The 15,686-nt window shown below is 37.3% G+C and overlaps 1 protein-coding gene across 4 annotated transcripts in view; it reads right to left on the bottom strand.

Annotated features, from left to right (window-relative positions):
• Positions 1-15,523, bottom strand: part of CAMSAP2 (calmodulin regulated spectrin associated protein family member 2) — an 81,435-nt gene extending 65,912 nt beyond the window's left edge. For 3 of the 4 annotated variants that reach the window (XM_002193237.7, XM_072932612.1, XM_072932611.1), the window contains exons 1-2: positions 15,243-15,523; positions 2,745-3,004 (exon numbers count right to left, since the gene is read on the bottom strand). In XM_002193237.7, coding sequence (XP_002193273.6) covers positions 2,745-3,004; positions 15,243-15,381 — 399 coding nt within the window. In that variant the 5' untranslated portion in view covers positions 15,382-15,523. The remainder of the gene's footprint in view (positions 1-2,744; positions 3,005-15,242) is intronic. The other variant, XM_012575134.5, reaches the window with a different exon arrangement.
• Positions 15,524-15,686: the final 163 nt, after the last annotated feature.

Consider the following 15,686-nt stretch of genomic DNA (forward strand, 5'->3'; position numbering starts at 1 on the left):
AATGAAAAACAAGATGATCTTATCAAACACAGAGTTAACAAAAATAACCATAGAATTAAGTTTTAATATCTTGCAATACATGGAGAACAGAAATTGAGATACCACTGAATAACCCAGCTTTTGGTTTCACCAGAAATGAAACAGGAGATGTGTACAAGCTAAACATGAGAAAGAGTGAAAGAATGAATCAGATCACACAGGGGAGGCTATAACAGAAGTCTTTACTGCTATGGGTTAATTTAACGAGTACCTCTTTCCTACCCCATTCCACCAGGGTGAACTGATTTGTATACATGCATACACCTATGTATATACACACACAGAGAAACACACAAACACAGTGTTTTCAGCCTCTCAAATGACATACTAATGCTGTCAAGTCAGTTGTGACTGCCAAGCCAAGTGCCATCTATCCTGACCCCTCCCAAAGCAGCACATCCATTTGCTAGACTTTTCAGACTTAAATATGTAAGGTGCTTCCAAGAAAAGCTCCACCTAAGAGACAGAGAAGACCAAAATGCCTGCTTCATTAAATAGTCACATGTGAACTAAGTCAACAACTAATCCCCACAGACGTCACTGTGCAAACATCCAGCCCAAGGAATTCCAAGTCTGTTGGCCACAGCTACCCATGTTATAATACACGTGTAAAATTAAAATATACTCAAATCTCTTTCCATAGTTCCATTTTATATTATAACTCACCTCTTTTCAGCTAGAGAAAGTATAGTACATCTCAGAAGGTAACAAGAAATATTCACTAACAAACACCAACATCTTCTCCCTATTCTTGGAGAAGACAGGCTAGCAAAGGGAATGACAGCCATACTATGTTCTATTAAATTACTCAAAATTACATTTTACATGGGTTTAACACAATCTGGTGTACCAGAGTAACATATGTGTTAATTACAAATGAAAAAAACTTTCTGTTCTACATAACAGAAAAAGAAAATCTATTCCATGCTCTAAAACAGGATATACACTTAAATTTGTAAGACTTGTAGAAACTGACATATGGAATAATAGGAAAGAGTATTGGAAGGCATCAAGGGAAAAGACTGTCAATACTGCAACAGCCAGATTTGAAGTTCTCTGCCAACTTTACTAATAGTATAATAAGGAAAAGGGTTAAGGTTTTCCAATTCAAATATAATACTGCTCCTAGGAGCTTGCATAGGAACAAGAGCATGGTTTGACAAAGTAAAACTCTTAGGCTTGGGATGTTAGTGTGGAGACTACAGCTTCACAGCCATTTCTTTGGTAGCAGTTGTTTTGGACAAGGCTGTGCTCCTGCCCAAGCCGGTTGTGTTCCCTGTCCTTGTCACAGCCCAGCTGCCTGTGAACTGACACCAGCAACAGTGCACCCACCTCTTACTGGTACTGGAGTGGGCACCAGTGAGTGCCCTGGGCACAGCAGGAACCTGGGGACATCAACTCTTAGGATGTTCATGTGTCAGTAACTTCCTGCTGACTACACCTAAACAACACTGGGAAAACACGCAAACAGCCCTACGAGCATGGGGGAAATAGAAAATGACTACTGAAATGCATTTTTAACAATATGAATTACTAAACCAAACATCAGCAAACCAAACTAGGTAATAGCGACATCTTTTTTTTTCAACTAAGAACTCTGGGAAAACATGACTCTTACAACCACTCTAGACAGGGATCAAATTAAAAGAATCAAATGGCGTAACCAGAGGCTCATAAATGCAAGTCATTAACCTTATTTTCCTTCAGAACTAAGAACAGAATTAAGTTGTGCAAAAACATAAATAGTCAGAAAGTTTGTTTCTTAAATGGGTTGACTTCTGTGAACATTAGGAACACTCCTAACCACCCACAAGTATTGCAATTATTCTGCAAATTTTGCATCATTTAGAAATAGAATTATTTAGATTGGAAAACACCTCTAAGATCACCATAGCTATATTCATTTCCACACACCTTCATTCTAGAGGCAGCTACAGGTCACTGACCACAAATACTTTGTGTACTTAATTTATTCTCTATATTAAACACAAATATAAAAAGGTGAACATTTTCAATATTTCACTTTAAATTAAGTGAAATTAGCATCTTATTCTATCATACTGCCATTTGCTAAACAAACATATGTAGACATCCTTTTAACAGGTAATTTTTTATAACTTGGCTCCAAACAAAGCAGAAAACCCATAACTTAGGAGCTTACTAATAGAATAATTCATCACTGGAACTAATGTTTTAATTAGCAGTTATATAAAGCAAAGACATATATTTTGTTGTGCTTTACATTGACTTAATGTGCAACAGGTGACTGTTCAATGTAATTAGGCTGAATTGCCTGCCATTAAAACTTTTTTTCAAGCTTTTAACCAAAGATTTCTGCCTAAGAATAATGTTTCAGAACTTTTCCAACACAGAAATATTCACTTACAGTCAGTGCTGTAAAACTAAAATCAAAGTGATCATATTGTCACTGCTATATTTAAAAATGTAACATTTTAACTAAGTAGGAAGATAGGTGTATTCCAGCATTAATACAGAAGAAATACACCTGCACTGACAGCTGATGACATGAAAAAAAAAACCAAAAAACTAAACCAAAACAATTATAAACTTCCCAGTAATGAATCCCATTGAACTCCAGAGAAAAATACTTGAACATAATGATGCATTTTAAAAGACAGATCTGTAGGTATTGGGAGTACAGAGACAGAGAGAAGAGACGTAACACACAACCTTTGAGCACTCACCATCTGAATTGGTTTTTTGTGAAGATCTCGTTCAGTCACCAACTTTTCTTGGTCAGTGACATAAAGGCCTTTTTGTGCCAGGGCTTGTATAACAGCATCATGACCTAGAAGTGGTTTTGCAGCATCACTCTTGAGAATAAGGCTCCCAGCACGACAGTAGAGCTCGGCAGACAGCAGCAGGTTAACAACAGGTGGTTTAATGTGCTCCTGGTCATACTGGTCTGTGTAAAATGGTTCTCGGAGTTCTTCTGGAACATTTTCTACAAAACACAAAAAGAACACAGGTCAGTATCAGAAAGGACAGTTAGAGTTTTAGGGGATTTTTAAAAACTATATGTGAACTCAAAATTATGTTAAAGAAAGCTTAACCAAGGGGAGGCTAAAGTCTGTACCAGCAATTGTATTATAAAATACTAGGAAAAAATTTCATACAAAGGTAATATTTGAACTATAAATAGAAACTTGAGAAAAATTCAAAGTCTCTCACACTGCAAAGGCCACAACAGAAGACCAACCTGTGGTTTACATCATCATTACATTAAAATTTCTTGGCTTCTCCAAATACATGCCCAAACATTCTCATTTCCTTTGGCATAATATTATATAGGTCAAACATATAGGCAGAACAACACCCATTTAAACACAAACCCTGGACTCTATTACAACAACAAAATGGAACTGAAACATGTTTCAGCACAGAGAAAGTCAAGACAAAAAGCAGCCTTCTAGTTTCCATATATGCAGAAGAATTTTGATTACTATACTGTTTCTTTCAAAGGTCATAATCCAGCAGTTAAACATAAATATATAGGTTTTTGATTGAAATTAGAAGAATGGAGAAAGAATAAAAACTATTATCACTTTCTTTCTGACAAAATACTAAGTTCTTATTGGCCTTGTTCTGTTACTGACTTCCCTTAAAATTGTGATTTTCCTCCTTTTTCAGTGAGCTGGCTTAGCACCCACAGAAAGCTATGCAAGATTTTGTCAAATCTATGCTGAGATTTTAACTCCAAAATTAGCATTCCAAGACAATCCAACAATTTTTTCAAATACTGTACATAACACAAAACAGACAGACTATAATTGTTTACCACAAACGAAACAACTATACATTAATTAAATATGGTATTAGATCAAATTAAATTCAATCACGAGTCAAATAGAAAATAACTTTCAGATTTTCAGGCATACACACTGCAGGATGCTTCATTTTCCTCCTGTAAGAATTTCATTCTCTATCATTGTAAAATTAGTTAAGCCAACAACATTTATGGGATAAAGCGCATATGATTCTTTTCCTAAGTCCAAATGCAAAAATCCTATTTAATTGCTAGTAGAAAAAATAAGTGTGTAGGAAAGCAGTGATGCAATTCTAAGTTGCTATTCCCTTTGCCTTCAGCTGGATAAATGGCTAAACAGACAAGGTTTGAATCAGTCTGGAGTAAACAGCCCAGTAAGGGTGGAGCAGGAGAAGAGAGAGAAAAAACAGAACATGCCATCACAAGATAATGACAGATTATCTTCTTCCTCATACATATTCTATTGCAGTTCATGTGCTTCCATTATGGGCCTTGGAAGGTGCCAGCTGCCTTCTAGTTGTGAGGGAAGATATGTTTTGTAGAGTGCAATAGTGAAAGAAATATTAACACATGCTTTAAATGCTAGAAGGATGGTAGGAAAGGGTAAGATATTGCTGCTTCTTTTGCCAATTCAGAGTATCAAGGGAAAGAGATATAGTTTGTCATTTGCTTCAACCATGAGCCTAAATTTGGCAAGAACTGACAGCTCTGCTTTAGAATACAAATATACCATCAGCACAATTACTCTGCCCTTTAAAACACAAATCTAATGCCAAACAGCCCTACTTTTTTACAAGATGATCATGAAACTGCTAGCAAAAATATCTACCAGTGTCAGGAGATATTTCCATCTTCTCTTCCACTTCCCAACCTCACCTGCTGACTACAGGATCCAGAGTCATCCAATCCAACATAATTGAGGATCTCAGAGCTGCTAGATACCTGGTATTGTTTTCATCTATCTTAATTCCCTAGGCATTGTTTTCATCTATCTTAATTCTACCTGACCTTCTTTCTTTTCCCTGTTTGTCCACACACTGTCTATTTAAATATTAAGCTTGTTATTTCTGAAGTCCCTAATGATCCATCTCCAGTATCAGGAGCTCAATTCTCATCAGGACTTGATCTTCTACAATTCCAAATGCCAACACTTAATGCATCTTTATGCTATTTCTTCAAACTAAAGAGGAGTAGAAAACTTTTTGTAAATATCTCACAATGCACAAGCAGCAGATTTTATTTTGAAAAAAAAAAAACAAAAAAAAACCCCACAACAAAAACCCAAACCAACCAACCAAATAAAAACTCACATCCAAATCCACACACCCCTGTTTTGAAGTACATGAGAATTTCAATGGGGATGGGGGAAAGCAGGGAGGAACAGATAAAGTAATTTGTAATTTCTTAGAAAAAAGCCTCATTCCTATATGGAAAAAAAAAAACCCTCTTGAGGCAGGAATACTTAGCTACACTCAAGCAGAAGTCACATACTCTGTGGTTCACATTTACTGAAGACAAAGACCAATTTCAAGCCTCAAAATTTGAGCCAAAAGAGAAATCTCAAGACAGTAAATAACAAACCAAATGCTTGTTAATTCTCATCTTCTGTATCACTGAAGCACATCCTAAAGTGACAAGATGCAATAAATACATTTATCATGAAAGAATGACATCCACTGCTGGGACTTAGTAATTAAAAACTCAATACAGTTAAAAAAAAATCAACATGATGACTAGCAAAGACAAATAGAATTATTTATAAAGCTTAGCTCTGCTTCTGAAAATATAGAAAAATACAAAATCACATGTATGCCATTTCTTTTACTACATTGGTGTACACAAAAATAAATCCAGAAAAAACCTTATTGGTCTTCATAAAAATAAAACCAGAAAAATAAATTTATTAGAAAAATAGAATAAGGAAACAAAGGGCTAGGAAGAGAAGCTGTGACTACAGGCATATTCTGAATGTATAAAAAATGTGAAAGCATACAAACAAGAAATCTCTAGAGCAACAAGATCAGAATTCTTTACAAAAATTCCTGTCAGACTTCCCTCTGCACACGCAGAGACATAGCACTTTCCCCCACCTCATAACATATATTAAACTGTTTGATATCAGAATAGCTCTGATAGAAGATTCAAGCTGTGTCCTCACACTAGAGTTAAAAAGCAAACAAAAACCCCCACAGCAGATAGGTAACAGACAGAGAAAACTCTATCTCAGAATAGAAATCCTTCCAGAATTGGCATGTGCTGCCTCTGGACTCCTGTGCAGGGAATTTCAAGGCTCCATCCAGTTCTCAGCAGATTACCAGAACAATCAGCAGGGTCAAAAGCTGACTAGGGTCTAGTCTGTCAGGACTAGAGATTGTTAAACAGGCTCTGCTAGGCAGAGAACAATCTTAACACTAATCTTCATCGTGTGCATTTTACCAGTCCTTCCTTTGCTCAGCTGACAAAGAGGAATCATTCAAGATTAACCTCTGAGGCAAATGACCCATTTTAAAAGAAATACCTTGTTGCACATATTGCCACGAAGTACCACCTGACCTTGCAATCCCGGGTATTGTGTCACTGGGGTGTCCTGGGGACACAGAGTGCAGCGAGCTGAACACGAGCAATGCAGGTGGGAGCGTGCGGGATCTGCCTGCTGTGCCAGCCCCAACAGGCCTTGCAAACACGGGCCTGCTAACAGGTTTTCCAAGAGACACCATCAGAGCATAGCTGCAGGTTGCCTGAGGACCCAGCTGTAAAATTGCCATCCACAGGGACCTTCAAAACAAGGCACTGAGAAGCCTCTTCTAACTTTGAGGCTGGCCCTTCCTGGAGAAGGAAGCTGAACTAGATGACCACCCTATTTTTACTCATAGAATTATGAGTAGGACCACAGCTCTGGAAATAATTTTGACATTTTGAAATTTGTAAATATTGTACTATGAAGAGAATAAATGAAGCTAACGGGCAAGTTCAAGACACAGAGAAAAGAACAAAAAAGAAATAATACCACATGAGCCCAAAACTGTAACTCAAATTTAACCATCAGGCTAACTTCAAAAAAGTAATCAACATATTTTAAGACAATTTTTCATAAATGATCAAGGAATAAAAAGTTCTGCAGATGATCTTTCTAGAAAAGAAAGACAAATTTTAAAATGTTAAGAGCTTATTCAAAGCTTTAAAGCAAACACAGGATAATTTTTGCTCCCTGTTATGGTTTAATGCCAGTCCCAACTGCATGTCCCACTCTCCCTGCTGGGATGGGAGGATAGAGAGGAGAGTTGGGAAAAGGTACATCCTGCAGGCTGAGATAAAAACAGTTTAAAAACTGAAATAAAGTAAAATATTGTAACAATAATAACAATGAAAGGGAAAAAGAGAGGCAGCCCATTCCCAAGCAGCCATCAGCCCCTCCCAGCCAACTCCCCAGCTCATGCTGAGCACAGCAGCCATGGTTTGCAGTGTCCCTGTGGCCAGCTCAGCTCAGCTCTCCTGGCCACGCTCCCTCACAGCCCCTCCTGCACCTCCTCGCTGGCACGAGGCACCGAGAAGTCCTTGACTTGGAGAAAGCACCAGTGAGCAACCACTGAAACACCAGCGTGTTATCAACAGAGCACTGACACTGAATGCAAAACACTGCACTGCACCAGCTTCCAGGAAGAAAATTCACTCTATTCCAGACAAAACCACCCCACTGTGAGACAGAAATGCAACTTAATTTTCCATTTAAACAGATAATTTTAAAGGAAAGGAATGGTCTAAAATTAATTCATGCATAACACTACTGAATTTACCTTTAAAAGATGCCTTATAAAAAAACCTCTCTGCTCAGATAGGTATGAATTACTCCTTGGAAGACAGTACAAATTCCTTCTTTGGAAAAAACTGCTTGCGTTAATGTGAAAAGTCTACATTTTCTTTAAAAACAATTGCCTTTTTTGTAAAGTTTCTATACTTCCACAGAGATGAATACAATCCTTTACACAACTATTAAGTTTTTCAAGTTTATATCAGTGAACAATTTCAGATTTATGAATGTTTGCCTCACTAATGTCCAAAAGCTTATAAGCCTTTGTCAACAAGGTCTCCATGTTGTTTGTTTGTTTTGGTTTTTTAATTCCTGAGGACAATAAAACATATTTTGCCATGGGCTTTCTAATTAAATGATACCATCACTTTTGGGAGCCACAAGTCCATGTTAAGCCTCAACCTAGAAAAAACTCCCTCTCTACAGGTTACTGACGTCAATGTACACAGACATTAAGAAGAAAAAATTATTTGTAGAAGACTGAGATATAATACAGAATTATTTGATGAAAATTCTAATACCTTTAACCACCTCCTAGTGCAAACCACTAGATGAATGTATGCCAGATCTTAATGGACTGGATGGTTTTCTGCAGGTCAGCAAAGGTATGCTTTTGCCAGGAAGTGACCATGTCAAGTTACCTCATTCAGATTCCCATTTGCAACGAGGATTCTGGTGCCATATTTACAATCTTGGCACAAGGCAGCAGAGCTTGCACGGAAGTCAAGACTCCAAGAATTGAAAACAGGCAGAGAAGACAGAATTACATTATTTAACTTACGGTGATTTTTTTTATAGTGGACTCAATAGAAGAGGAAGACATTTCACTTTTATTTTGGAGACACCATCAAGAATGGTGTTTTAATCAGGAAGTAGAAAACAAAATAAGAGTAGAGATTAGAAATTTTTTTTTTTTTTTTGTTGAATCAGTCTCAGTCTGCCACTTCATTGTTCTTGGCTAGCAGGCTGTGGGTGTACTTCTGTCTAGAATCTGAAAGGCCAACACCCAATTCATAGCACACTCAACATCAGTATAACCATTCTTAACTTTGTCCACCTTGCTAAAATGAGATTCTTGAGATTAGCATCACAGAAATATTATGAATAAACAGATCTTGCCCTCCTGCCTCTAGATGCTAAAAAATACACCATTATTCACTGCTTCAACAGCTGTTCTGACTTAAAAGGGATTCCTCATTCCAAAACAAGGAAACAAACAAAAAAAAACAAACAAACAAAGCCCCAAACTAAAACAAACAAAAACCCAAACAAAACCCTAAAAATCCCCTCAAAACTCAAAACCAAACCAACCTCAAACCACTTAGGGAAAAAAACATGTACAGGCTCTACTTTTATAGCCTAACCAGACTTCAGTTGTTCTTTGAACACTGCAGATCATGTCAGAAATGCTCTATTAATTCTCACACTTAAGTGTCTATCCCATCTAATATTCTGCCTTCAGTAGCACAACAGAAAGTGCTCCTCAAAAAACCTGTGTCTGGTACTGGCACTTCTTATTAAAATGGGAAGATTTGCATCTAATTTACTAAAACCTGTGTATTGATTCAGGTTTTCATAAACAAAATAATGACTTAGAATTAACCCTGCCAATAAGGGGATCAATTTTCATTAACATAATTGCCTTCAGAACTTATTTTTGGGAGAGGTAATTTATGAGACATGTAAAGATAATAGTATAATTATAATCCTATCTCACCCAGCTAGCACCTTGATGATTATTATAGACAGGTTATGACTTAAATATCCTATAGCGTATGAAAGAAGCTGTTTCAGAAAATTAGAGATAAACATTGAACTTATTACTAGACTTTATTAAGCCAGAGAAAACTTTTTGCCAGCCATAAGTATATAGATGTGAATGGACACATCTTTTTTGGTGTCTGGCTTACAGGTTCTCTTAGTGTAAGACTGTTTTTAACTGAATAAAAGAAAACATGTAGGAAACAGCTAGAATTATACAAATCTTACATTTGGCAAATAGATTTCAAACATTACATTCCAATTCTGTAGCAGAAATGTTTATTATTACCACCTGATGCAGTAATAATGTATTGTCCAATTGCACAAAATTAAAAGGAAGGGGAAGGTGGAACTCGCTCTACTTTGCTTATGAAGTCTTGAGAGCTTTCCACTTCTATCCTCGTTTTTCAGAATGATCAGCAAAAACAATAATTCAGAGCTCTCAGTTTAGCAGAGCAAGTATTAAAATTTACTAATTTCAGGAGTGGTATCCAGTTGTGCTAGCTGTAGAATGGAAATTACATAACATCTTATTGAAAAAGTGACACATTCCCAATCAACAACATACAAATACTCTTCAAGTTGGAATGAGAGCCACCTTTAAACATGGAGTCACTCAAGCAACCCAACAGATCAACCTAAATCATAGGGTGAAGGGGAAAATTTTAAACTATATCTGCAGTAGTAACTGCAATGGTGGTCAAAAAATATAAAGAGAAACCAGGTATAGGGAGAAGAAATAAATTTCATCTCATCACCTGAAATCAGTGAGCGTTTGGCTACAGTCTCTTTGTCAGATCTGTTACATTCTGCAGACAAGCACTTGGAGTTGTAAAGGCACTGAGTCATTGAAAGAACAGATTCCATACCCCAAAGGAGGTCCACTGTCTACTGCCAATCCTCCAACTGTCCCCTTACTGATCACCTTCCTTTACATTGTACACACAGTCTACCTCTTCAGAGGACTCTGCCAAACCTAACAGATCCAGAAGTTCATACAATTTTATGTATTTACTTCAAAAAGAGTGATCTACAGTCAAGCTACATTACAAATGTGTTCTACAGAAAGGAGTGAAACAACCACCTTCCAAGAAAACATCTCAGTACATCATTTGTCTAATCCACTGATTTTAGTAGGACTGAAGTATCAATTTGTCAGCAGCTATTTTAGAGAGGTGATGGAATCTATATCAAAAAAATTCTCACTAGAATATCAAACATTTGTTTTTGAACTCCAAACCCTTCTACAAGGTTTTGCTACTGCCAGACTGAATACAAGTGAAGAAATTAGTTCGGCTAGAAAAAGATTAAAATGTGTTCTGGCCTGCAACATCCAACACAACAGATGAGTGTATTTAGCTACAACTTGTTTCTGTCAGATACGCAGTGTTCATTTCCTCCCTTCATGGTGCTCCTGGCAACACAGGCAAAGAGCGGTAAGTAGCCACATACAAATTCTGAAAACATTAATCATCAGGAGAAAGCTATTTTTAAGTTTCTTGGGTAATACTTAGTTGCAGATGATGCAATTGTAATCTATTGCTTCAAACACCTATAAAGGATATGTTTAATGTTAAATTTAATGTTAAAAGGTATATGGACTATTTTGATGTCAAAACAAAAATGTTTACAACAATTGCTCAGACTTTTGCAGCTTTTATTTAGCTTATAGCTTATTCCTGTCAAAAAAAAAAAAAGTCATACTAACCAGTTAAATGTATTACTGAAGCAGAACAATATGTTGCATGGATAGTAAAGCAGAAACAGATTTAACTTGACTTAAAACTGTTCCCATATTTTTCTGAAAATCAGACACAAACATACTCTTAACTTCATAACTAAAAATTGGATAAAAAGCTGTTTGAAAAACCATTTTCCAAAAGTACTCAGATGTCCCCTACCAAATGGGAAAAACATGTACTTCCAGGTTCGAGAACTCACATTTTTCTTCACACTAGACAAGGTTGTAGAGAAGTGATTCCAAGCTACAAAAGGATTGAAAGCACTTTGGAGGACAAAATTCTAATTCAAGATCATTTTGATAAGTGTAAGGAGTGGTTTGAAAATAGGATGCAGTTATGTAAGTATAGCTGCAAAGCAGGAACCTACAACAGTACAATTATAAGATGGGAACAACTGAGTAGGCAGCAGCTCTGCAGAGAAAGATACAGAGCTACAGTGAATCACAGACTGCATGAGTCAACAATTCTAGGCTGATGCAGAAATGGCAAACATCATAGTTTAGTGAATAAATCAGATTATTATAGGTTGGGAATATTAAATAATTTTTCAAATTCACCTTGTATTGGTAATGGTTTAGCTGGGCCAACAGATCTAGATTTAAGTACAGAGTTCATGTAAACCAACCACAGGAAAAAATTATACAAAACACCAACCGAACAACAACAAAAAACCAAACCCAAAAAAGAACCTCAAAAAACCCCCCAAACCAATCCCTAATGAACACAGCAAAAAAAAAGTTTTACCTACAAAAAAGAAAAAAAAAGTCTGTTTTGTCTAAACAATATAACACACATTGCTTTTATTATATGACAGGTGTTATAAACATGTAAGGTGCCCACCATTCTCAAAAGCACCAGGAAGAGGGTAAGCAACAGCTTAAGAACGTAGCAAAAGACATCAAGATTCTGTTCAAGCATCTAAAAATAACTAAGGTCCAAACTGACTAGAAGACATACTGTTGAAAGTCTATAATTAGAGATTTTCAAAAAACAGGCTAAACAAACATCTGTCAGTAATGACGTATATTTAGCTCAGCCTGTCTTTAGGACCACGGATGGATAACAAATTTTTCAGGCATGTTTTCTACTACTATAGCAGACTGAGAAGGCAAAAACTTCACATTCCAAAATAGTGAAATCCACTTCTGTTGCTTTAGAAATAAAAAGAGCACAGACTACCACAACATCAAGATGTTTTCAACTTATCCCTATGAAGTAAATCCCATCATACTTTTAAGTTGAAAGTTATAGTGTCTAGACAGTTCATCCAGTTCTTTGGGAAGAAATTTTTCTGTACAGAAATGTTTAACTGCCAGCATTGGGAGACAAGGCTGAAATGAAGTATTTGTAAATTTAACTTCTAAGGTCATACATTCCTTTTATACTTCACACTTTTTAATTTTCCCCCTTTCAGTTACTGCAAGTTGTGTCACTTAAATAATCTGGTTATTACAAAACAGTTAATCTGACATGTCCTAACACCAATATATTGTCTTGCAGCAAAACACCAAGGCGCAAAATCCTACACACCCTCAACACTTAAATATGAATTCCTTCTTCAATTAGTATTTCTTAAACAATTCTTCATACAAGATGCCTTCAACATGACTATTAATACATTCTTACTCTCCTATGACACCTCACTAATTGGACAACTTCTTTTGACCTGCCTGTGCTGTGAGCCAAACTCTACACTTGCAGTTTAATCAAGGACAATAGCAATAGAAAATTTGTCTCTCAGTTTTTGGACCCAGGTATCAATGAAACACTAGAAGTCATTACTAATGTTAATGAACAGTATCTATTTCAGTGTCTTTTTGCAAGAGCAAATCCACAACACATAGTCAAGCTGTATCCACAACTCTGATTGTACTGAAATACGGTTTTAAGACTGTGAAAGCCATCCACTGAAAGATGTACTCCTTTGACTTATAAAGATTTTGATTTCTTTAATGGATACATGATTGTAGCAACCTATGCTTTTCATTAATGAAAGTGAACTGCATTACTTTGTTTCATAGACGGTAGGGAAAACCCCTTCACCTTCCCCTGCAGGCTTAGGGAACTTCAATACTTCAGGCATAAAAAAAGAAATAAAATGTGGCACTCATAAACACACCAATCATCCTTTGTATTTCCTCTGTACAAATGTATATAGCAATAGTTAGAAGACATGACTGAGGCTGTTATTTATTCCCAAGAACTAAAATAATTTAACAAACCCAAACTTCCTTCCTTCTTGGAAAAGGCGAAGGTCAGTTCTTCTGTTCCACTCCAAGTATAAAGGAAGCATTTGTACTGCAGACATGCAAATCCTGTCTTTCCCTACTCCAGCCAAACTTTTCTTTGACATTTCTAGTTACATTAACCTAGTGGAAGAACTGGGACCAGAAACATTACAAATATGTGTGCGAACCTCTCTTCCTACTGTTACATCACTGCAGTATTTAAAGAGCAGATGGAGCAATTATTCCCTCTAATCATGTTTCATTTGAACATCTCGGAACAATCCCAGTCATGAAGAGAAAGAGGAATTTGTTTTGGATCACACTTTCTACAAAAGTAGCAGAAAAGTACCCTGCAAGTGGCTTTACACATCCAATAGAAACTCAACCAGTATAAACCAAGACATTTCAACCATAGGCTGAGAATATGTCAAACTCCAGTAGAAAAGTTTTCAGGTTAGAAGGCTAGGTTATATAATTGCACAAGCATTCTACACTCAGATTCCCATTAGCAGACCCTATAGAACTAAGGTACCTAAAAATATAATGATCTCTGAAAATGCTGAATTAAGTACTTCCAAGAATTTTCTCTACTATTTTACCTCTCACATGTGCATAGCTAATAAAGCTATGTATCAAAATATCACTTGTCCAGATTTCAGAAAGTAAACAGAGTTTATCGACAAATCTTTATATGGAAACAATATTTTGATCTTTTCTTTCTTTTTACAGTGATGCACTCATTGAAATTTCACTAGATTCAAACACTTCAAAAGTGGTTTTTTGAAAGCATTGCATCAAATATGATGCATTCCCAGTAGCACGTCCCATAAAGACATGCTAAATGCATACTAACCCTGGCTAAATACATAACAGCACCATGGCCCTAAATGCAAAAGGTGCAACACTCCATAAGGAGGAACCTTTTCCTGCTATTTTATAAAAACCAGGGGCAAAAGTAATGATTGTTGAGATCTACCTCACCTTTCAAAAGCCCATTATTTATAATCAACAGAAAATTAAATTATTACAATATTACAGCTGTACTAAAGCTAAAAAACAAGCAAACAACCCCATCTCCCCCAAAAAACTAAAAAAATAACTTAAAAAAACCCCCCAAAAAATCCAAAACAAATAAAACCCAAACAAAAACCCCCCAGCTTGGTAATTTTTCAAAATGTTTCCCTCAGAAGACCTCTGCAAGTCTGGTATTCCTCAAGGCCCAATAATATTTCAGGCACAGAATAATAGGTCTGGTATTCCTCAAGGTCCAAGGTTTTCAACGACAGAGCACTGATGCCTTTTGGAGGCACTACAAATCGATTCCATTTACACTTACAGACAAGAAGAGCCTTCTGTATTGTGCAGGCCAAAACCTGGCATTAAACGGCCTTTTTCCTTAAACCCTTCTTATTGCTTAACCACTCAAATGGCTACAGGCTACTGTCACACATGTCAGAACTAAGAGCACGCTCCCATTTCCATTGCTAACCCCCAATTCTGCTCCTAAGCAATACCAGGAAAAATCTCAAGATGACAGACAAACGTGTATTGCTGGTTTTTTTTCACATTGTAGAAGTGTGACCAGAGTAATAAATAAAATACCGTTTACAGAGATCGATTCACTCATACAAAATGCCAATACACAAAATTTACTTGCTGATGGAAACAGTAGGACTACTCCAAAAAGACTAAGTGTAATTAAGGAAAACCAAAAATCCTCACAAGGGGTAAGAGATCTTAAGAATAAGGGAACAGACCAAAAGCATTTCCCACACATCTCCCCCCGCTTCTCAGCTCCTCAGGGAATGGCTCGCACGTCCATGCGAAGCAACCAAGCAGGAACCAGCATCAAAGAAAGGGAAGGAGACGCCACCTACCTGTCCCAAAGGCTTTGGCCACCAGCCAGGCCAGATTACAGGCGATTTTCGCTCGAGAGAAATCATAATGGTCAAAAGGTTTGATGGCAGGAACAATGAAAGTCTTCCTCATCTCCTTGGCGTCTGCGGCATCCCCCATCTTCTCACAGGACCCCCGGCAATTGGGAACTTACATGGTTGTTTCTCCCTCCTCCCACGGCCGGGAGAGCCGGCTGTAAATACGCCGACAGCAGCTGAGAGCAGCGCCGGACCCAGCTGTCCGTAAAGGGCTAACACCGCCTCCCGCCTTTCTCCGCACAGGAATGTAGCTGAGTCCGAGTGTCCTCTTCTTCCTCCTCCTCCTCCTCGCTCTTTGTTCAATTCACTCACGCCGCCGTCCCTCCGCCTTCGAAAAAATGCCCCCGGCGGCCCCGGCCCCGCGTTCCCTGAGGAGACCCTGCGGCC

Source organism: Taeniopygia guttata, chromosome 8, assembly GCF_048771995.1.
Source record: "Taeniopygia guttata chromosome 8, bTaeGut7.mat, whole genome shotgun sequence".
Lineage (NCBI taxonomy): Eukaryota > Metazoa > Chordata > Aves > Passeriformes > Estrildidae > Taeniopygia > Taeniopygia guttata.